Here is a 22125-nt window from a genome sequence, read left to right as displayed (position 1 = left end):
GCATCTATTGAGAGGTTCATATGATTCTTGTTCTTTCTTTTGTTAATGTGTTGTATCACGCTGATTTGCAGACGTTGAACCAACCTTGCAGCCCAGGGATAAATCCCACTTGGTCATGGTGAATAATCCTTTTAATGTACTGTTGGATCCTATTGGCTAGGATTTTGGTGAGAATTCTTGCATCCATGTTCATCAAGGATATTGGTCTGTAGTTCTCGTTTTTGATGGGGTCTTTGGTTTGGGGATCAAGGTAATGCTGGCCTCATAAAATGAGTTTGGAAGTTTTCCTTCCATTTCTATTTTTTGGAACAGTTTCAGGAGAATAGGTATTAATTCTTCTTTAAACGTCTGATAGAATTCCCCTGGGAAGCCATCTGGCCCTGGGCTTTTGTTTGTTGGGAGATTTTTGATGACTGCTTCAATTTCCTTAGTGGTTATAGGTCTGTTCAGGTTTGCTATTTCTTCCTGGTTCAATTTTGGTAGTTGATACAGCTCTAGGAATGTACCCATTTCTTCCAGGTTATCTAATTTGCTGGCATAGAGTTGCTCATAAGATGTTCTTAAAATTGTTTGTATTTCTTTGGTGTTGGTTGTGATCTCTCCTCTTTCATTCATGATTTTGTTGATTTGGGTCATTTCTCTTTTCTTTTGGATCAGTCTGGCCAGGGGTTTATCAATCTTGTTAATTCTTTCAAAGAACCAGCTCCTAGTTTCATTGATCTGTTCTACTGTTCTTTTGGTTTCTATTTCATAGATTTCTGCTCTGATCTTTATTATTTCTCTTCTCCTGCTGGGTTTAGGCTTTATTTGCTGTTCTTTCTCCAGCTCCTGTAGGTGTAGGGTTAGGTTGTGTATTTGAGACCTTTCTTGTTTCTTGAAAAAGGCTTGTATTGCTATATACTTTCCTCTCAGGACTGCCTTTGCTGTATGCCAAGGATTTTGAACAGTTGTGTTTTCATTTTCATTGGTTTCCATGAATTTTTTTAATTCTTCTTTAATTTCCTGGTTGACCCATTCATTCTTTAGTAGGATGCTCTTTAGCCTCCATGTATTTGAGTTCTGTCTGACTTTCCTCTTGTGATTGAGTTCTAGTTTCAAAGCATTGTGGTCTGAAAACATGCAGGGAATAATCCCAATCTTTTGGTGCCAGTTGAGACCTGATTTGTGACCTAGAATGTGATCAATTCTGGAGAATGTTCCATGGGCACTAGAGAAGAATGTGTATTCTGTTGCTTTGGGATGGAATGTTCTGAATATGTCTGTGAAGTCCATTTGGTCCAGTGTGTCATTTAAAGTCTTTATTTCCTTGTTGATCTTTTGCTTAGATGATCTGTCCATTTCAGTCAGGGGGGTGTTAAAGTCCCCCACTATCATTGTTTTGTTGTCAATATGTTTCTTCGCTTTTGTTATTAATTGCCTTATATAATTGGCTGCTCCCATGTTAGGGGCATAGATATTTACAAATGTTAGATCTTCTTGTTGGATAGACCCTTTAAGTAGGATATAGTGTCCTTCCTCGTCTCTTATTACAGTCTTTGGTTTAAAATCTAATTTGTCTGATATAAGGATTGCCACCCCAGCTTTCTTTTGGTGTCCATTAGCATGGTAAATGGTTTTCAATCTGGGGGTGTCTTTGGGTCTAAAATGAGTCTCTTGCAGACAGCATATGGATGGGTCTTGTTTTTTAATCCCATCCGATAGCCTGTGTCTTTTGATTGGGGCATTTAGCCCAGTTACATTCAGGGTAACTATTGAAAGGTATGAATTTCGTGCCATTGTATTGCCTGTAAGGTGACTGTGACTGTATATTGTCTGTGTTCCTTTCTGATCTATGCTGCTTTCAGGCTCTCTCTTTGCTTAGAGGACCCCTTTCAGTATTTCTTGGAGGGCTGGTTTCGTGTTTGCAAATTCCTTGAGTTTTTGTTTGTCCTGGAAGCTTTTTACCTCTCCTTCAATTTTCAATGGGAGCCTAGCTGGATATAGTATTCTTGGCTGCATATTTTTCTCGTTTAGTGCTCTGAAGATGTCATGCCAGTCCTTTCTGGCCTGCCCGGTCTCTCTGGATAGGTCTGTTGCCAATCTAATGTTTCTACCATTGTAGGTTACATATCTCTTCTCCCGAGCTGCTTTCAGGATTTTCTCATTGTCTCTGAGACTCGTAAGTTTTCCTATTAGATGTTGGGGTGTTGACCTATTTTTATTGATTTTGAGAGGGGTTCTCTGTGCCTCCTGGATTTTGATGCCTGTTTCCTTCCTCACATTAGGGAAGTTCTCTGCTATTATTTGCTCCAATATACCTTCTGCCCCTCTCTCTCTTCTTCTTCTGAGATCCCAATTATTCTAATGTTGTTTCGTCTTATGGTATCGCTTATCTCTCGAATTCTGCCCTCGTGATCCTGTAGTTGTTTCTCTCTCTTTTTCTCAGCCTCCTTATTTTCCATCATTTGGTCTTCTATATCGCTGATTCTCTCTTCTGCCTCATTTATCGTAGCAGTTAGTGCCCCCAGTTTTGATTGCACCTCATTAAGAGCCTTTTTGATTTTGACTTGGTTAGATTTTAGTTCTTTTATTTCTCCAGAAAGGGTTTCTCTAATAACTTCCATGCTTTTTTCAAGCCCAGCTAGTATCTTTAAAGTCATGATTCTGAACTCTTGGTCCGACATTGTACTAATGTCCGTATTGAGTAGGTCCCTGGCTGAGGTACTACCTCTTGTTTTTTTTGCTGAGGTGATTTTTTTCGTCTTGTCATTTTGTCCAGAGAATAGATGAATGAGAGAAAAAATGCTAACAGGTTAACAACGTCCCCAGCAAATATACTCTATACAAATCAGAAAAGACCTGGAACCAGGGGAAAAGAAAGGGAAAGAAAGAAAAAAGAAAGAGGAAAAAAAAAAAGATAAAAACAAAAAGAGAACAATACAAAAAAAAAAAAAACCAGAATATGATCAAATATGATCAGGCTAGTGCATAGATCAGTGCCACACACTAGATTTTGGGCGTATTTTGGTCTGTTAGAAAAAAGTGCCTCCTAAAATTTTAAAGGAAGAAAGACTTATATATGTACAAAATTAGGGTTGAAACAATGAAGAGATGGAAGATGACTGTAAAGAATAAAATTATAAAAGATTTTATAAAAGAAATTGATAAGATAAGAAGTTGTTTGAAAAAAGAAAGAAGATTTAAAAAAAAAAAAGAAAAAAAAAGGGAGAGAATGTGATCAGGCAGGAGACTAGAACAAAGCCATACACTAGTGATTTAGGGTATATTTTGATCTGTTAGAAGAAACTGTATCTCAAAATTTTAAAGAGAGAACAACTTATATATATATATATATAAATAATTTAATGGAAATTGGTATTCATATTAAATCCGTTTCATATATATATATATATATATATATATATATATATATATGCCAAAAATAAGGGTAACTACTATGAAGGGATAAAATATGACTAAAAATGAAAAATAAAAAATGTTTTTTTAAAAAAGGGATTGATGTTGGTTGAAAAAGGGAAAAAGAAAATTTTAAAAAAGTTAAAAAAAAATTAACTTTGAAAAACTAATGAATCACGGTAAAAAAAAAAAGCCATGAATTCTATGTGCAGCATTCCCCTAGCGCTGGAGTTCTCCCGTTCTCTTTGATCGGTAAACTTGGTCTTGGCTTGCTGGCTGTTCCTGCTGAACTTCTGGGGGAGGGACCTGTTGCTGTGGTTCCCAAATGTCTTTGCCGGAGGCGGAACTGCCCCGCCCTTGTCGGTCTGGGCTAAGCAAGCTGCTCGGGTTTGCTCTCAGGAGCTTTTGTTCCCTGCAAGCTCTCCGTACAGCTTTGGAGGACCAGGGTGAAAATGGTGGCCTCCCAATCTCTGCCCGGAGGAGCTGAGAACTCGGGGCCCCGCTCCTCAGTGCGCCCCCAGAGAAAAGCAGTCCCTCCCGTGTCCCCGGTCTCCGGCCGCACTCTGTGCTCACCCGGCCTGTGACCGAGCATTTCTATCTCTGGCACCGGACCCCGTGTGGAGTCTCCAAACCCAGCAGATCCCTGCGGTGCGCTCCCTCCTGCGCCGCTCCTCCCCGGGGGAGGAAGGGGAGTCTCCCCGGCTCTGCCGCCTGATGGGTCCCTGCTGGAGGAGCAGTGGCCCGACTGGGCCGCGGATCACAGTTTACGGCCACCCGAGCTGAGAGCCCGCGCCTCGGCTCCGTCTCTGCAGCCGGCTTCCCCGCTCCGATCCCTGGGAGCTCTGCCACACTCAGGCACCCCCGGTCCCTCTGTGAGCCCAAGGGTCCTGAGACCACACTGTCCCGTGAGGGTTCCACCCCCCGCTTAGCCACTGCAGCGACGTCCCTCAGGAGAGCCGGCTTCTAAAAGGTCCGATTCTGTGCTCTGTGGCTCTAGCACTTGCCAGAAGCGGCGGACGGAGGCCCCCCTCCCCCGCCGTCTATCCTCCCGAATATCGCCTCGGAATCATTTCTCCGCACGTCCTACGTTCCAGAAAGTGGTTGCATTTCTGCTCAGAGTTGTTGCTATTCTTCTCTTCGATCGTCTGTTGAGTTCGTAGGTGTTCAGAATTGTTTGATCCCTATGCGGCTGAATTCCTGAGACCAGACGAAATCCAGGTCTCCTACTCCTCCGCCATCTTGCTCCACCCCCTCCAGTTGGACTTTTAAAATTACTCCTATATTCTTCTTTATGTATTTTATATTGTGTTTTTCCAGAATGGGCATATATTACGTTAGAATTGAGAAACTAAAATACTTTGAAAACCTTGTGTTATGATGTGTGGGATCCTTGAATATATAAGGAATCTGTTGGATTGTTTTAAAAGGAACAGTTGTGTATAGATGCAAAGAATCACAAAATATCTGGTAGCAATATGCTGAAAGTCGGGATGATCTTTTCCGAAAGGGTACACTGGAAATGATTATTGTAGGATATTCTATTATTGGTGTTCGTGTAGAGTTTGTCTTCTGGCTTTCCCATGCCACAGATACCAGAAGGTTCGTTCGTTCGTTCTTCCTGAAGAACGAAAGCCGGGCTAAGGGGTGTAGTGAGGCTACTAAGCATCAGCTAGTAGATTAAATACACAAAACAACACTAATAGGAAAGGAAAAACTGCCTACATTAAAACCGAAATTAATGTAATGCCTGCAGCAGAGGAAAGCTCTTGCTTCTTCTCAGTGAGCCCTTTTCTAGTTGACGTGGACCCCTTTTGCCACCTGGTCTTCAATCAGCCACTTGAATGCTGCTCATTAGTTTTGAGTCTCAGTCCTCTGTCTTCCATTTCTCTCTGTGTGACCTCTCCCTCAGAAAAAGCCTTTATTCTCATAGCTTGACTCTTCACCTTCTATGGGTGGCTCCCCATTCCCTATTCTCAGAGGTCCTCACCTACATTTCCAACCTTCTGCTGAGTGGTTCCACTTAGTCTTCATAAGCAACTCAAATTCATCATGTTTACAACTGAACTCACCCATATTTCATATTTTTTAAGAATCACCTCATGCTTTTTCCACTGAGAATGGAAGAATGATTTTGCATTCTGTCCTCTTCTTCAAGCTCCATATTGAATCTGGGACCAGAGCCCAATTTATTCTTTGTAATACTCATGTCATATGTGACATTTTTTCCTCCATTCATGCTCTCATCCTTTTGGTTCAGGTTCCAGTCCTCTCATTATTGATGACATTGTGAAAACACACGAAAAGAGTCTGAATGTGGTGTAAGGGTCTCCATTTAAGGCTAAGTTGTTTCCACTGGGATTCAGACATGTCAGGGTCAGGCCTACAGGAATCCATTTACATAAGGTATGTTGTATGTGATAGAGCTTCTGTGAAGGGATTCATATAGGGAGAGAGGAGGGTGAAGGAGGTTGGAGAGGCGTGTTTTGCATTTCCTAGTGTGGTGTCTAGAAGAGGGGCTGCAGGACAGGCTGGTTTCATGGGCACCGATATGCATAAGTAAGTCTATCTCTGCTGTCAGGTAATAGGGAGCAATGCAGGTTGAGCAAGTTTCTCCATTCTGGAGGCTGCAAGAACACAGGGCAAGTCAGCACAGGGTCTATTGCCAAAATTCCTAGACATAATTGAAGTAAATGACACTAGGAAGCAATACACAGAACTTGGTAGTGGTGTGTGTGCTTTTGTGTATAGCAGGTTAGATCTTGGAGGCGTGTCCTGTTCCTGAACCGGAATGGTCAGTAGTACAGAAATAACAGAATGGAGTTTTGACAAAGGTGCCAAAGCAATTCAGTGAGGAAAGGATAACCTTTTTAAAAGAGGAAATTGTAATAATTGGATATCCATATGTAAAAAAATGAACTTTGACCTAAACTTTCCATCTTACACAAAAATTAAAGGTACCCTAGATGTGTCTGTGTAAAACCTGAAACTATGAAAGTTTTAGGGGAAAATCATCATGAACTGGAGTTAGGCAGCAGGTTTTCAGATACGATACAAAAACATAATCATTAAAGATAAAATTGATAAATTGAACTTCAGAATTTAAAAATCTTTGTGAAATAAGACAAGCAACAGACTGGCATGAAATATTTTCAGGTATCTTATCTGACAATAGACTTGTATCCAGAATATATAAAGAATTCTGAACATTTAAGAGCAGGAAGACAATCCAGTTAAAAATGGCACAATATTTGATCAGACATATCACCAAAAAGATATAAGGATGACAAACACATGAAATGCTGTTCAATCTTGTTAGCCATTAGATAAATATAAAGTCAAAACACTGTAGGATAACCATATACCTATCAGAATGGCTAAAATAAAAAATGCTGACAAGAGCAACAGCTTACAAGGAGGCAGAGCCGCAGGGATTTTCATATTGGGAAAGCACAGCGGTAGGGCCATTCTGGAAAACAGTTGGTCAGTTTCCTATAAAGTTAAACACACACTTATCCTATGACCTAGTACCCCATTCCTTGTTATTGACCCAAATGAGCAGCCCCTAGAAAAGCTATATGAAGAGATCTGCTCAAAATGTTATGGAAAGGGGTGCCTGGGTGGCTCCGTTGTTTAGGTGTCTGGTTCTTGCTTTTGGCTCAGGTCGTGAGATGGAGCCCCACATCGGGGTCAGAGCTCAGCATGGAGTCTGCGTGAGATTCTCTTATTCTCCCTTTGCCCCTCCCCCCCATACTCATGACTGTGTGCTCGCTCTCTCTCGTGCTTTCTAAAAATAAATCTTAAAAAAAAAATGGAAAAACCAGAACGTAACCCTAAAATATGTTCAAATAACCCGCAGGAGAGCATGAAAAAGAAAAACAAACAAAATATAGTGTACTTGCATCCTGACATGTCAATAATTATATGAAGTGGTCTAAATAGGTGCCCTTAAAACAGATTGGGAGAGTGGATTTAATAACATGACCCAACTACATACTCTCCACAAGAAACTAGCTGTCATGTGATATTGGCTGGTAGACAATAAAAGGATAGAAAATAAAAGGATAGAAAATAACCATCATGTAAACATCCAAAGAAAGTAGGACTGACTAAATTAATAGCAGGTAAAATAGGCTTCAGAGAAAAAAGTACCAGGGATTGGGGATTCGGGGGGGGAGACTACAAAGAGAACTTCTCAGTGTTGATGTTAATTTTGGCTACCTGGGTAAGGTGGCCTTACGGCATTCTGAAGTAAGTCACTCTTTATATCCCACCTCCCCACCTTAGCCTTTGGAAGGATGTCACCATGGGTGTGCAGGTTACTCTTGACAATTATGCTCTACCTCCTTGAGAGTAGAACATTATTTGGAATTCTTGCCAGAAGATTTGGCTTCTTTCCCCCGTGTATTTCTATCACATGAGTATGGACTTGTATGTATTTTATGTTTTGGTTTATAATCTGGTACTACTTAGTTGCTCACGTTGTCCCAGCATTGGCTACTGTGTCCCGTTAACCATCCCTATACTGTTGAGTTGTTTGACCACGTTCTTTCTTTTAGGCCCTATAAAATGCTTCAGGCTTGTCTTGTATGTTTCCTCTCCTAGTTCTAGGAGAGCCGTTCGTCCAAGATTCCTAGATCCTTTTATTGGAGACTGATATTAGAAACCAAGATCTGCGTTTCTATAATCCATTACCACAGAGATCATTTCTAGTCCTCTCCTCTTGCTTGTCTGTAACGTCCCACACAAACCAAGCAAAACCTGGTTTCCACCATCTGCTACCCATTTTCATGTGGTTCAGTTCCAGTATACCTTTATAGCACTGGAAGGATTGTTAACCTGGACCCCTGTGGGTAACAACTTTAAAAAACAGAAGATGGTGCTTCCATGCAGTTCCTTTTGCTTTTAGTCTTCATAGACTTGGCTCATTTTCAGTGTTCTTATGGTCATCATCTTCCCCTTTCCCCCTTCAGTGGCCTTGTGTTGTGTGTTTGTAGTACAGTTACATTCTTCTGCTTCAGCCTGCATTCTATTCTGGGATCTCAGTCTCCTAAAATGATTCTTCTTTCATATGCATACATTAGAGTTCACTCTACTGCAGAATGCTATGGGTTTTGACAAATGCATAGTGTCATAACCACCATCATAGTATCAGGCAGAAGAGTTTCACTGTCCTAAAATAATTCCCTGTACTTCCTCTCTGCAACCTTCCCTCCTTCTCAGACCTCTGGCAACCACTGATTTGTGTGCAGTCTCCATAATTTTGCCTTTTACATATACATATAAATCTGTCTAGAGGTCAGAAATTCAGCATAATTCACCACTATACTCTCAGCACTCAGCACCAGACCTAATCCTCTTAACTAAGGGCCAGGCTTGTTTCTGGAGCTCTAAATGCTTTTCTGATTCGTTTTTATGTTGGGGAAAGTGGATGCCCATGTTGCCTAAAGTCTTAGCTGGTTGTTCATGAAGAAGACGTTACAGCTTGAACTTCTGCTAGAGACACTCTTCCTCTGGGGTGCCTATTGATTGGCTAGGGTGAGGCGCTTCCAACAGGAAACAAATTCTGTTCTCTGAAAAAAGCTCCGGGGACAAGGTCTCATTTTATTTGGGAAATCTGAGGCTCTAGGGAATTCTCTAGCACATCCCTATCTGTACTGTGAATTGCCCTTGGGTGATGTTACACTCTGGGTCAACAGAAAATGTCTGCCAGCTGGTACAAACTCAAGTTCTGTTTTCACCCCTTTTTCAAATTTAGCCTTATTTGTACAGCAGAGAGCCTCATCCCTGCCTCCTTCCTAGGGTTGTCCTAAGAACCCAGTGAGAATAATGGTTGGGAAAAGGTCTGATTGCAAGAGACCTTCTTATGGAAGAGGTGTTTGCTACAGCACGATACGGAGTGTGAACCGTGACCAAGAATCCCAGAGAACCAGAAGGGTTCCTCTTGGGTGGTGAATGCAGCCAAATATTCTGTGAGTGTTGGGACCATTGAGTAGGTCAGAGAAAGTTCTGTGGCCAGTTCCTCCATGAGGTGGGAAGGGCTGTTGAAACTTCCGACTTCATGATGTCTCATTGTGAAGCTGTTCCTTTTAGACAAGATTTCTGAAAAAACCTGGGTGATCCACGTGCCAGAAGTCCACGGTGATCAGGTATTCTGAGTGAGGCCAGGCCGGAGCTGCGCAGCCGTTGGCCCCCAGAGACAGCCCCACACATTCTCAACAAAAGCCTAGTGCCCGGACAACACACATTTACTCCGCTGAACTGCTGCAGGCTGGGCTCTTTCCTCTGCCCAAGGAGATAGAACTTTATGTAGATCACAAAATAATATCCCAAGGCTTCAATGTTTGTCATTAAATATTAAGCACATTTTGTTTGTTTCTCCATTATATTACACTGTGGTGAGTTCTGCATAAATCCATTTGCCCTGCAAGGCTGGGAGCTCCCTCCTTCGGGCAAGTGCAGGGCTTCTGTTGACCTGTCCCACGTCTAGCACAGTATGTGGCATAGAGCAACGACTCCGTGAGTGGTGGTTGAATGACTGGCAAGCCCTTTGCCTGCATGGCGTTGCTTTTAATCATTCTGTTCTTTCCTTTGTCAGTTCAGGACTTCTCCTAATTACTTGGAACCACTGTAGAGTCTAGAGAACCTTACATAGAGTTTGATTTTTGTCATTGCTTCTCTTAATCCTGAGAGAGGCCTGGTAGTTCTGTTGGGGTCTTGAGGGCAGATACATGTGCTGTACAGGTTTCTGTATGGTCTTTTGAAGGCTTTTCTGAGTAATGTGCCCACCCTTGAATTCTGGTGGAAGGTGTGTCCTGGAGCCATGGTGCCCCATGTCTGAGGTCTAGCCTAGTCATTGACTCAACAGCGGGCCCTTGTTTTCCTTCCCTGGGTACTCACTTGAGCCTTAAACTCTAAATCTGTATGATACTCCTTGATCAGCCTCTGCTCCATGCTCTGATTGTCTGATTCAGCTTCATCACACGTACATAGTTATTTCTGTGTATTACCTCCAAATACTCTAGTCATATCCCACTTCCCCCAATTTTCCTGGCTTAGAGCCTGGAGATCCATAAAACTTCTTACACATCTCAGCGGAGCTGAGGCTTGTAAGGACAAGGATGCCAACGATTCACACGGAGGCCTCCTATACTGAATCCTAGTTTTCCTGAATCTTGGGTGATTTCCATTGTTTTTAAAAGTTAAAGCTAAAATTTCTTAGTTTGGTGCACAAAGCCCTCACAGTCTGACCCCAGCCTACCCTTCTGGTCCTGTGAATATATTGTTCTCTTTGGGATTCTTCTTCTCCAACAAATCGTTCATCAGGCACTCTTACAAAGGTTCTAAAGCCAGTTCACGTTGCAGGTCCCCGTCTCCGAGACGTCCCTGACATCTCCAACACATTCTCTCCTTCCCCTCCTCCCATCCCCCTGCCATCTTTTGTATAATACAACTTATTACAAAAAAGTTGGAACCATACTTTTAAATGTTTGTCTCTGCCATTAGAGTTTGAGCTTCTTGAAGCCAGGCAAGTGGGGTTTTTTTCATCAGTCTTCCCCAGAATGCAGGACACGGCCCCTTCATTGCTATTACCCATTACACGCTGTCTGAATTAACAACAGCTGAACTGACCTAGGAGGATCTTTGCGCCCTTAAGACTGACAAGATCTGGAATTGCAAGGATCTCTAATTAAACTGTCTGTAGTCAATCACCATCTTTAATAAGCTGTTTCGCTAGAAACTAGGATAAATTAAAGCAGCCAAGGGAGGAAATCTACTTTCCCTTGCTATCCCATCCAGAGACCACTCTCCCTATCCTTACAGTCACTTATTACTTGACATATCATGTGTGAACAGATTCTAATAGGGTCCAGTTTGAGAAATCCTCATGTTCTTAAGTAGGAAGGAATTGTAGGGAAAAACGCATACCGTGGATTCCGCTTTTTCCACTCTATTGTCTTCATTAGAAACCAAAAAGTCAATGAAAAACCCTGGGCCCACACTATCTCCTGACCTGTTCTCTCTCCAGGCAATTCCTGTTCTAGTTTGTCTATTTACCCGCAAAACCAGGGTTAATGCTTTGTTCAGGGGCTTTAAAGTTTTCAGACTCACAGTTGGATGCTGGTGCTGTTCTTCTGCCTCCTTGTGGGGCAGGTCTTTGGGAGTCAAGGGCGCATGGCTCTACTCCTAATCCTGCTGAGAGTAGATGCTAAGAGCCGCAGGAGAATGTTTCCCATCTTGTCAGGAAGGCTTTCTGCCAGTGGCCCGGGGCAGAGCATCCTTGACCTCCTTGTTCCTCAGGGTGCACACCACAGGGTTCAGCAGGGGGGTGATGATGGTGTAGGCCACCGAGATCAGCTGATCCTGATCCCTGGTGTTCTTGGACTTGGGCTTGAGGTAGGCAATGGAGGCACAGCCATAGTGGACCATGACCACCGTGAGGTGGGAGGCACAGGTGGCGAAGGCCTTCTTCCGGCCCTGGGCAGAGCTGATCTTGAGGATGGTGGAGACGATGAGGACGTAGGAGATGAAGACCAGCCCCAAGGGAACAACGAGCACCAGCACTACTGATGATCACAGTCAGGATCTCATGGACTGTGGTATCAATGCAAGAGAGCTTCATCACAGGTCAGATGTCACAGAAGAAGTGGGCCACCTTTGTAGCACAGAAAGGTAACCTGAACACAGATGTCACTTGCATCGTAGCTACAATCAGCCCAATGCTGCAGGCGCCCCCCACCAGCTGGACACACACTCTCTTGTTCATAATAACTGAGTATCTCAGGGGGTTGCAGATGGCCACAGAGCGGTCGTAGCCCATTGCCGTGAGCAGGAAGCAGTTAGTGATGCCAAAGGTTACAAAAAAGAACATCTGTGTGGCACGGCCTTCCCATGAGATGGATTGGTTCATACCCATGAGACTGGAGAGCATCCTTGGGAGAATGACCAGTGTGTACATGGTCTCTGAAGCAGACAGCAGGCTCAGGAAGAAGTACATGGGCGTGTGGAGGTGGCGGTCAGTTTGGATAATGGTCACGATGATGACATTGCCTGCCAGGGTGAAGGCGTACAGAGCCAGGAACAGGGCAAAAAGGGTGAGCTGGTGCTCACGGAAGCTGGAGAAACCCCGGAAAATAAATTCCGTGATGAGAGTACGGTTCTCTCTCTCCACTGAGCGGCTCCTAAACCTGAAATGTGGAAGAACAGAAGGTGCATAATTTCAGCAAGGCTGTTGAAGCACATTACTCAAATTGATTGAAATTAGTTCTCAGCTGCAAACCTGGGGATACATTTCTCAGTGCATTAGAGTTTAACTCTGGGTTTATTTAAAATACTTTTACTCTGTGGCCATCTACCACAATTTCCTATGCATCCCGGATTCCTTATTTATTTATTTTTGGTCATATTCCCACAGCATAAATACACACATTCCCCCTTCACCCTACTTTTCCTCCTTGACATCTGGAATGCCCTTCCTCCTTTTCTCCTCTTATTTAAATCTTTCCCCGTTCCTCAGGGACTGAGGCAGGCATCGGTACATCAATGCCTGTTGTGCCGTGATGTTCTAACACATACATGGAAGGTTGTCTCCCCACCAGGGCTGCCCTGTCCTCGCACAAACGCCCTGCAACTTTATCCCTTCCGCATCTGCCTATCTTACCAGCTCGGGATTATGGATAAACTAGAGAATTGGAAACAATTTAAGGATTGACTGGAGACTTTTTTTTTTTCCCCCTTTCAAGACTGAGTCATACCTTTGCTGATCCTTTAGGAAGTAGAGGCAAAGCAGACTCAGGTTCATCTTGTTTTCAAGGAGGAAGAGGCAGGTCTTAACCGACCACCATCCTCTACCCACTCATGGAAGGCTGCTGATGGTTTGCGGCCCTGGCTCATGTTACATGGTAAACTCTGCTTCAGCTCTGCCTTCCCTAAACTCAGAGGCAAATTTATAGCTGATACAACTTAGTAGGCGTGCACCTTCTCTGCAGAGGTAAACAGTTGTGCCAAGGAAGATGCAGCAAATTCGCACCTCTCAGCTAAAGCTAAAGCAGACGCTGAATATGAAGAACGGAGACTAAAGATACATCATTGTGTTGAAGGATGGGGCTCAGTCCAGTTTGTGTAATATTTCACATTTTTATCCCGTTAGGCAGTAAGTTCCTGTAGGGTACTTAAATTATATTCTGATTTGCTTATGCATGTCCAGAAAGACTGTTCACATAAAGTAAACCACGTCAGTGATGAAGGTTAGGCATGGAGACCTCCAAGTTTATAAAAATTTACTTAGAAGATGTTGGCTACCAGCTGTTAATCATTTACACTAAAAACACTAAGAGTAAAGCTGCAATGGAAGAAATCTCCGAAGAGAGAAAATCATTTGACGTCAAAATATGTGGCTAAAGACACTGGTCTTCTGTGAGGCCTCTGGGCAGACACTAGGCAGTGGTCCAGCCATGGGGAGGCATGACTCCTGGGTCACAGCTCCTGAGTGTTCTAATGATGAACATGGGTGCGGCCAACCACTAATGACACTTAGTGTCCTGCCATCTATATGACAGTCCCACCTGATGAAGAATTGTCCTGTTCCAGATACCAAGTAGGATTTCTCCTGAGGACCCCTGGGCTAGAGTGACCTCTGAGCTGGCTGATGTCTGTCTGTCGTGAGGTAGTAGGATGGCTGCTATGACCTGGCTAGCATCCTCCACCCTTGGGGGCCTGTAATTCTTCCACGGAAGTCAAGGGAAAGAAGAGTGAGCACAACCTTACTTACGGAGATGGTGATAAGAGCTATTAAAGTACAATAAATTAAAGCCAACCCATGGGCAATAAGCCCCTTTTCATTTTCTCTTCTGAAGAGTACTTACATCTGTCTGCCTAGTGCTGAGTCACACCAGGAGCGCCAGGCTGGAGGCGGCCCCAGTGAGCAGGTGCAGGGACGAGCAGAGTGACCGGGAGGGAGGGCCCGTCACAGGCGGAGGCTGAGCAGCGGCGGATGCACGCTCTCTAGCAGGAATGGGGGTGGCTGGGGTGTTGCGGGTGTCACTGATGGCACCTCTGTGTGAAGCCTTCACAGCCAGAGAAGATGCTCTCCCAGGAGCAGCCAGTGGGGCTCCCCAGGCTCATGCCCTGAAGATATCCCAAGAGCCCCCCCCCCCAAGGCTGGGAGGATGCAGACAGTAGGCACCTGGGGGCCTCATTATGTGAGGGGCTCACTTATCCAGTCCCAGGAGTAGCAGTTTGGGAACTTGGGGGTGAGTTTTTGCTTCAAGTAAAACACAGCATTAGACAAAGCTGATTTATTTGGTTGAATTTTACTTGTTAGACTCTCTCAGCACAGATGTGCCTTGGAAATCCACGGTTGATAGACACAGGAAATTCAAGCTTGGAGCCCTATCAATTTGCGTGTCGGGAAGCTTAGGTCCCTGCTCAGTTTAAGAATCTGGCTTTCTCCTTTGGAATAAAAGTAGACCACCATTGCTGTGGCTCTGAGGAGGGTCGTCCATGCTGCCTTTCTGCTCCCTGGTCTTTGGAAGTGGAAGTCAGACTCTTTGGATCTGAGGACCCTCAGACCCTCTTGAGGTCAGGAAAGAGATGAGCGCTGAATGCCCAGAATGAATCTCTTTCTCCATTTGGCAAACTTCTAGTCTGTTGAGACCCAACGCCAAATTTACTTTCCCCTAAGACTTCTTATGAGCTAACTTATCCCTTGCTTATTAGCATGTGCTTCCTTTAACGTGTGTCCTTATCTGTGTCCGTTCATTCTTCAAGTGCCAAGCACGGCCCAGCCCCAGGCTGGTTGCTGGGAAGTGGGGAATGGAGGCCATGCTGCTTCAGCCTTTGAGAAGCTCCCGTAGTTTAGGTGACAGACAATGATAGTAAACTGCAGTGAATACCGCATGTAAGTGGGACAGGGAGGTGATGGTCCTGGATTAGACTCCGGCTGATCACAGAGAAGATTCTGTGGCTAAAGACCAGGCTACAGAAGGTCTTAAGGTATTCAGATTTTACCACTTTTAAGGGCCTCTCAAGTGATTTAACTGATTCCTTCTGCTCAGGGGTTTCAAAGCCCCATAGTAACTGGCCCTTAAGGACCGCTAGCTTTTACCACCCGCTGCTCTGCCCCTTCCTCCTGCCCGTCTGCCGACTTTGCTTCCCTGCGGAATCAATGGGGCAGCTGTGAGAGGGGGGCTTGGGGCTGATGAGAAGAGGCCGACAGATGAGCGAGGGTGGCGATGGCACAGTCAGACCAGAGATCAATTGCAATTGATCTAGAAGGGTGGCAGTGGTCCAGGGAGGAGGGACAGACACGAGAGACATTTGAGGTGAATCGGTAGGCCTTATAACTGAGTGTGTGGATCAAGGGAGAGGAGAGGACCAATCATTTCATAAGCTGCTGTCCTCAGGTTCATTCGTGCCAACTCCCTGACATGCAAATAAGCATCGCTTCCTATTGGAACGGATAAGTTGACCAAAGTGACCGCTGTGAATGGTCAGCCATGGGTGTGATTGGTGGCTATGGGAACCCAACAGGGAGGGAGGAAAGTTGAATAAAATAGCTCAATGCTTCATGATGCCTTTGCTTTGGGACAAATTAAGAAGAGTTTGGATGTGGGGCACTTGGGTACGTGGTATAAAAATGTGGTGCCTGGTGAAAACAAGAGGTTGAGCTTCAGAATCAACTAATACTTATTGACCATTTTAACACATGTTTGCCTCTGTCCTTCAAATGACCTCTGAAGTCTGCAGTATTCCCATTTCACAGATGAGAGGCTATGAGGAAGACACTCCACTGTCGACAGTAAACTCACTGGACTTTGGCACGAGACAGAAATGAGCATGTGGGGTAGCTACAGAGACAAAGCTGGGGGACAGCCAGGAACACCTGCTGTAAACTCCCTCAGCTCTGCAGACCACATTGTTTGGGGGCCAGATTCTGGTAGCTCTTACCATGGCTCCTTCATGCCATTCACATTAGTTTAGGATTAATTTGGTCTAGACCTACTAATGATGCACTAGAATTGTCACGGGGGTTTCAGAACCCTGAGAAGGGCTCACCACAGATTTAGCTGAGGTCAACATTGTTCCTGAATGTCATACCTGGGCTGCTTAACAAAATAACCATAGACTGGGTGGTTAACCACCAGACGGTTATGCCTTACAGTTTTGGAGCCTGAGAATCCTAGATTAAGGTGCCAGAAGGCTCAGTTCCTGGTGAGGGCTTGCTTTCTGGATTGCAGATGGTGGTCTCTCTCTGTCTTCATATGATGGAGAGAGTGAGAACTCTGCTGTCTCTTGTTAAGGGGCCCCAGTTCCATCGTGACCCCACCCTCATGACCTTATCTGAACCTAATTCCCAAAGGCTCCATCTCCAAATACCATCACAGTGGGGATGGGACTTCAACATTATGAATTTGGGGGACCTGATTCAGTCCATAGCGGTGAAGTTATGTCTCATCTCACACCCCAGCCTTATCCTTCTCATCCAGAGCTGGGGTCTCTAGTTTTGTACATGTGAAAACTCCTTTTTAATTTTAAAATATTTGTGGATCTCCAGCTTTATAATAGTCAAAACAATATAGTTGTACTGAATGTCTCTATGGATGGTTCTCTTTTTCAGAATTTTTTTTCTATGAATTTAGTAATGGGTGCTTTCAAATGGATTATGGCACAAAAGGAATTGTACATGTTCTTGTTAGTGTGTATTCAGCCTCCATCTGAAGACTGCACCTCTGAATCCTGGAACTCTTGCAGTGACTCAAGGCAACCAGGAGAAAAGTGGGGATGACACCAGGAGAAGTGGTAGACAGGCCAGCAAGTGGGCAGAACACAGGGGAAGGGAGTCTGGGGTAGGAACTGAGAGGGAAGGGAAGTGGTTTATTAACACATGGCAGGTATAGCCAGGAAGTGAATCTTGCAAGAACCTGGGAGAATAGGTTTTGTGTGCTGAACTATGGGATCAGAGACTACTGAGTAGGGGAAGATGGGAGGTGGGTGGGGAGGGCCCATTGCAAAGTCCCTCCCAGGAAGAGGGAGCTCATTCTGTGAATGAGACCTCAGTTGTCAAAGCTGGCTGCATGTCCATATTAGGGTGACCTAGAGAGCAGTGAGTGGTGGGGTTGGGAAGTGGAGGGGGTGCTAACAGCTCAGCTGCTTCCCATGAGCCAGGAAATGTTATGCCCATAAGATTTTCATGTCCTCCCAATAACCTTGGAAGGTTGATTTTGCTGGCCCCAGTGCACAGATAGAAAAGGAAGGCCGGCTAGGTTAAGTCACTTTCCTAGAACACATGCTTATAATGGTGGGCCTAGGATTGGGACATGTACCTCTCTGGCCCCAAAGCCTCCATCTATGTAGTCTATAGATGCTCCGCCTGTAATGTTACTGCATAAGTATCTCCTACCTTGGGTCATGAGGGTGGAGAAGTAGACGGGTACTGGGTTAGTAATCTGATGGGCATGAGCCCTATCAACCCATCACCCTCCAGTGGTCTTTGGCCCACTTTATACTCTCTGTATCTTTAGGGCTGTGCTGAGTGGGGAAAGGATGCACCAAGGTTTTCAAGGGAAAAGCATACTACATTATGTAATTTCTGAACTTCCAGACTGATTTCCAAGACCCAAGGATGTTCTAGCAGGATTTGAGCTATGTGTAAATCCACAATGTATGGAGCTCCTTCTACAATTATTTTAAAGGAGAAGAGCTGGTTAAAATAATCAGCATGAGCCCACAATGCAGCTATAGACTCTGGGGCTGGATTGCCTGTTTTCAGGTCCTGATTAGGTTCCACATACTAGATCTATGACCTTGAGGAATTTACTTTCTTTTCAGGCTTTAGGTTTCTCACCTGTAAAATAAGTTTAATAAGATATTTACCTCCTAGATTAATAGGATTAAATGAATAAAGTGCTTAAATTAATGCTGGCTGTGTAGGATGCAGTCAGTAAATGTACCAAAAGGGCTGTCACAAGTGGGGCCAAACAACCTGAAAGTCATCTAGTAACAAAAAGAAAAGAGGGAGAAGAGAGCTGTCTGCTGATGCCAGTTGTATTTTAGCTGCTCATAGCTGTCATCTTTCTCACCTTTTCTTCCTTTTTGTCATAACTACTGAGCAGCTGCTCTGTGCCAAGCACTGTTCTAGGTGCATCAGAAACAGAGACACCGCCCAAGCAGTGGACCCGGAGTGATTGCCCGATAGATAGGGGCGCCCCTGACATAGGTCAGGTGACCTGACGCAGAACCTGCCCCTGCCCCCGTGTGGGAGACGGAGGGTGTACACTCAGAAAATGGGGTGAGGGAAGCAGGCGGGACGGGGTAGAGCTCAGCCAGGACGTCGTCTCAGTCATAGTCTCCCTGCAGCCTGATCTGATGGAACACTCTAGAGTTAGTCTCACCTTGAGGCATGGTGGGTGGCTTTTTGTACCTCCTGGGTGGGAGTGGGGTACGGGTCCCTCCTGAGAAAGCCTCCTTTCAGCCTGTGGCGATTGTCCAGAATGGGGCTGGGGGGCGGCTAGGAGCAGTGGGCACTCCTGCATCTGTGTCGGTCGGAGTGGGGGTGCCAGCCCACGGAGGAGACCTGGGCAGAGCAGCCGGAGTTCCTTAAATCACCCAGATGTCCAGGGACGAGGGGGGATGGGATGTGAAAAATGGGGGCTCTTCTGCAATCCTCAATATCCAGGAAGCGACTTTTACGGTTTTTGCTTTATGCTTCTCAACCAGTTTGTCAACTGGCAATCAGAGCCTGTGTCTGACATCGCTGTCTAGGGTCCACACGGGTAGGAGCAGGCTCACGGTAAATGAATGGAGTGAATTTTTTTTATTGTCATATGAAATATAGCCTAGAAAGTGTTATGTGTAAATAATGGAGAACCTGTTATTTCAGTGCTTCTGGTTTTCATGCTGAGGCCAGGTTCGGAGTCCATAAATTCCTGTGATAGATACTATATATTTTTCTCATCCTCACTACTAGCTCACTGTCCCTTATGCCAAGGGTAAAAGGAACAAGGTCTAACCTGATAGTACAGCTCCTGAATAGTCTTTCTCTTACTTGGTTTTCATCAAGCCTGGTAAGCCCATCTATTGGTCTTAGGGTACCCCTCCATCTCTTATTCTTTTCCTTCCTTGTTTTACCCTATCCCTCCCCTCTCCAGTTGCTGCCTAGACCAGGTACCTGGTGCCTCTTAGCTGAGAGCCTCCCTCACTGCACCCCTTCAGCAAACTGTTAGTTTTATGGAGACTGCCAGCACCTGAGAGAGAGGCTTTTTGCCTAAAGCTCTGAGCAAGGCATCCTTGACCTCTTTGCTCCTCAGGCTGTATCCAACAGGGTTCAGTAGGGGGGTGATGACTGTGTAGGTCACGGAGATGAGTCTGTCCTGCAGGGAATTTGGGGATTTGGGTTTGAGGTAGATGAAGGAGGTGCAGCCATAGTGGACAATGACCATGTTGAGGTGGGAGGCGCAGGTAGCAAAAGCCTTTTTTCGGCCCTCAGCGGATGCCATCTTGAGGATGGTGGAGACAGTCAGGACGTAGGAGATGAAACTCAGCACCATGGGCAGAGCAAGGATGCACAGACTGATGAGCAAAGTAATAAATTCTTTGATGGTGGTATCAGCACAGGGCAACTTCATTAGGGGCCGGATGTCACAGAAGAAGTGGGAGTTGGTGTTGGCATCACAGAAGGGCAGGCTGAACACAGAAGACACCTGAATGATGGCTGTGCTCAGGCCAATGCTCCAGGATCCACCTGCCAACTGTATATAGGTCTTTTTGCCCATGATGACCGAGTACCGTAGGGGGTTGCAGATGGCCACATAGCGGTCGTACCCCATGGCCGTGAGCAGGAAGCAGTTGTTGATGCCGAAGGTGAGATAGAAGAAGAGCTGAGTGGCACAGTCTGGAATGGAGATGGCTTGTTGGGGGCTCAGGAGACTGGACAGCATCTGGGGGATGATGGCCATGGTGTGACAGGTCTCAGAAATGGACAGGACACTCAGGAAGAAGTACCTGGGTGTGTGAAGCTGACGGTTGAGGTGGATAGCCATCAAGATGATGGCATTGCTCGCCAGGGTCAACAGGTACAAGACCAGAAAGACCACAGAGAGAATGAGTCCGTGCTGCCGCCCAAAAAGGTGAACGCTGTCACAGCAGTGAAGTTGGGTCTTGGCATCAAGGAGAATCTGGGTCTGAAAGAGACGAAGCGGGAAGTTTGAATATCCAGGCTGGAAACAGGAGGCTGGTCCAGGGTCCTCACTGGCCATGTGCAGGGACTCAAAATGGGTGTTGCTCCAGGTTTCCGAAGCTCTCTGTTTTCAGACACTGGCCGGGTTCTCCAGGACTTCCCAAGGTTCTCAGGGACCTGGCACTGGGGGCCGATGCAGGGGGTTGGGGAAGAGAGTAAATATGTATAGAGAGTGGTAGAAGCACCTCACGTGCTTGGCTGGAATAGATGCAGAGCAGAGAAGGCTCTAGTGCACAGTGTTGGATGTCCACCCCAGCTTACCTGCTTTAGTCTGGCAGCACCTGCCAGAGCCAGTTGTGAAGGGACACACGTAGGCCAGAATTCAAGCCAGGGACAGATTGCGGTTGGAGGCACGCTTCTGGGAGGGAGGAGGTCAGCTCCAGCTCTGCTCACGGCACAGAGCATTGCCTTCCTCATGGTTCAAGTTCAAAATCCAATGTCTAGAAGAGGCAGTGAGGAGACACTGCTTTTTGCCTTGATAAGAGTCTTGTGTGAGGACCCGGGACAGTCTGTGATCCAGAGCCTATTCCTTGACTTCCTTCCTATGTTCCCCAGATACCACTGGTTTCAACACCCTTGTCCCCTTCTGTGCGGAGGGTCATTTCTGCTTGTTTTCTAGTCTCTAAACGCAGTAAAGCATCTGAAACATCCTAAAAGTTTGAAGTACCAGTAACTATAAGAAAATATTGATAAAAAGAACAAAATATTTAAGTTTTTAGAAGTCTCTGGCTTTAACCCCAGTGTAAGTGGAGGGATGCTTTTCTTTGCTCACTTCATTTGTCTGCCTTTGCTCATCTATAAAATAGAATAATATATTCTCACAATGTTACTATGGAGATCATCTGAATTACTATGTGTAAAAAGCCAAGCATAGTTCTTGATACATAGGAGACCAACAGTACATTAAATTTCTGCCCCTTCACCCAACCTCCCCTTCCCCACTCCCTACTGGGTTCTCGTATGTCAGACACCCCCTCCCCCAACACATATGCTCTTTCTCATGTTCATGGATGGTTCTTGTCATTGATTTCCCTAATCGTCGACTTAGGAACCCAGTCCCCACTTCCCACCTCCTGTCCAGTTCTAGATTCCGAAATTTGGATGGAGCTGGGGCTGGTCTGGGGTCCAGACACCCCATGAACAAACCCCAGCTCCACCTACTTCATGTGTGACCTTAGAAACATTTGTCCCTTCAGGCTTTAGTGTCTCCCCATGTAAGGTGAAGGCAGTACCGATCTCCACGACAGAGGGCTGATGGAAGAATTACATGACAAGATGGCTGGAAGGCATTTGGCAGAGGGTCCGGTGTACAGAAGGCCGTCAATAGATGGTCACTACTGGTAAAGATGAGCATAGATGTCAAGATATGAACGTCATAGATCATTGTTTTTATCCTCACTTCTCCTCTCCCAAGCCTGGCTCAAGGTTAGAAGGTGGCTGGTCTTCAGCTAGAATGTATACAGCAGCTTGCAGGTTCAAGGGTGCTTTTCTAGCTT

General features: G+C 45.3%; 2 protein-coding genes across 2 annotated transcripts; both read right to left on the bottom strand.

Moving 5' to 3' along the window:
* Positions 1-11634: 11634 nt before the first annotated feature.
* LOC114199194 (olfactory receptor 10J1-like) lies at positions 11635-13195 on the bottom strand. Its single transcript, XM_088016839.1, is given in 3 exon segments — positions 11635-11955; positions 11957-12581; positions 13149-13195. Coding segments are annotated over 3 exon segments (993 nt in total).
* A 6406-nt stretch (positions 13196-19601) lies between these two features.
* On the bottom strand, positions 19602-20635 carry LOC148162720 (olfactory receptor 10J4-like). Its single transcript, XM_088016838.1, is given in 2 exon segments — positions 19602-20518; positions 20521-20635. Coding segments are annotated over 2 exon segments (954 nt in total). The 5' UTR covers positions 20558-20635.
* Between the last annotated feature and the right edge of the window lie 1490 nt (positions 20636-22125).

Source organism: Eumetopias jubatus, unplaced genomic scaffold, assembly GCF_037043125.1.
Source record: "Eumetopias jubatus isolate StellerSeaLion01/CBP00866 unplaced genomic scaffold, mEumJub1_p1.0 scaffold_12, whole genome shotgun sequence".
NCBI classification, from domain to species: Eukaryota; Metazoa; Chordata; class Mammalia; order Carnivora; family Otariidae; genus Eumetopias; species Eumetopias jubatus.
Note: the sequence above shows the minus strand (reverse complement) of the source record. Positions and strands in the feature narration are given on the sequence as shown.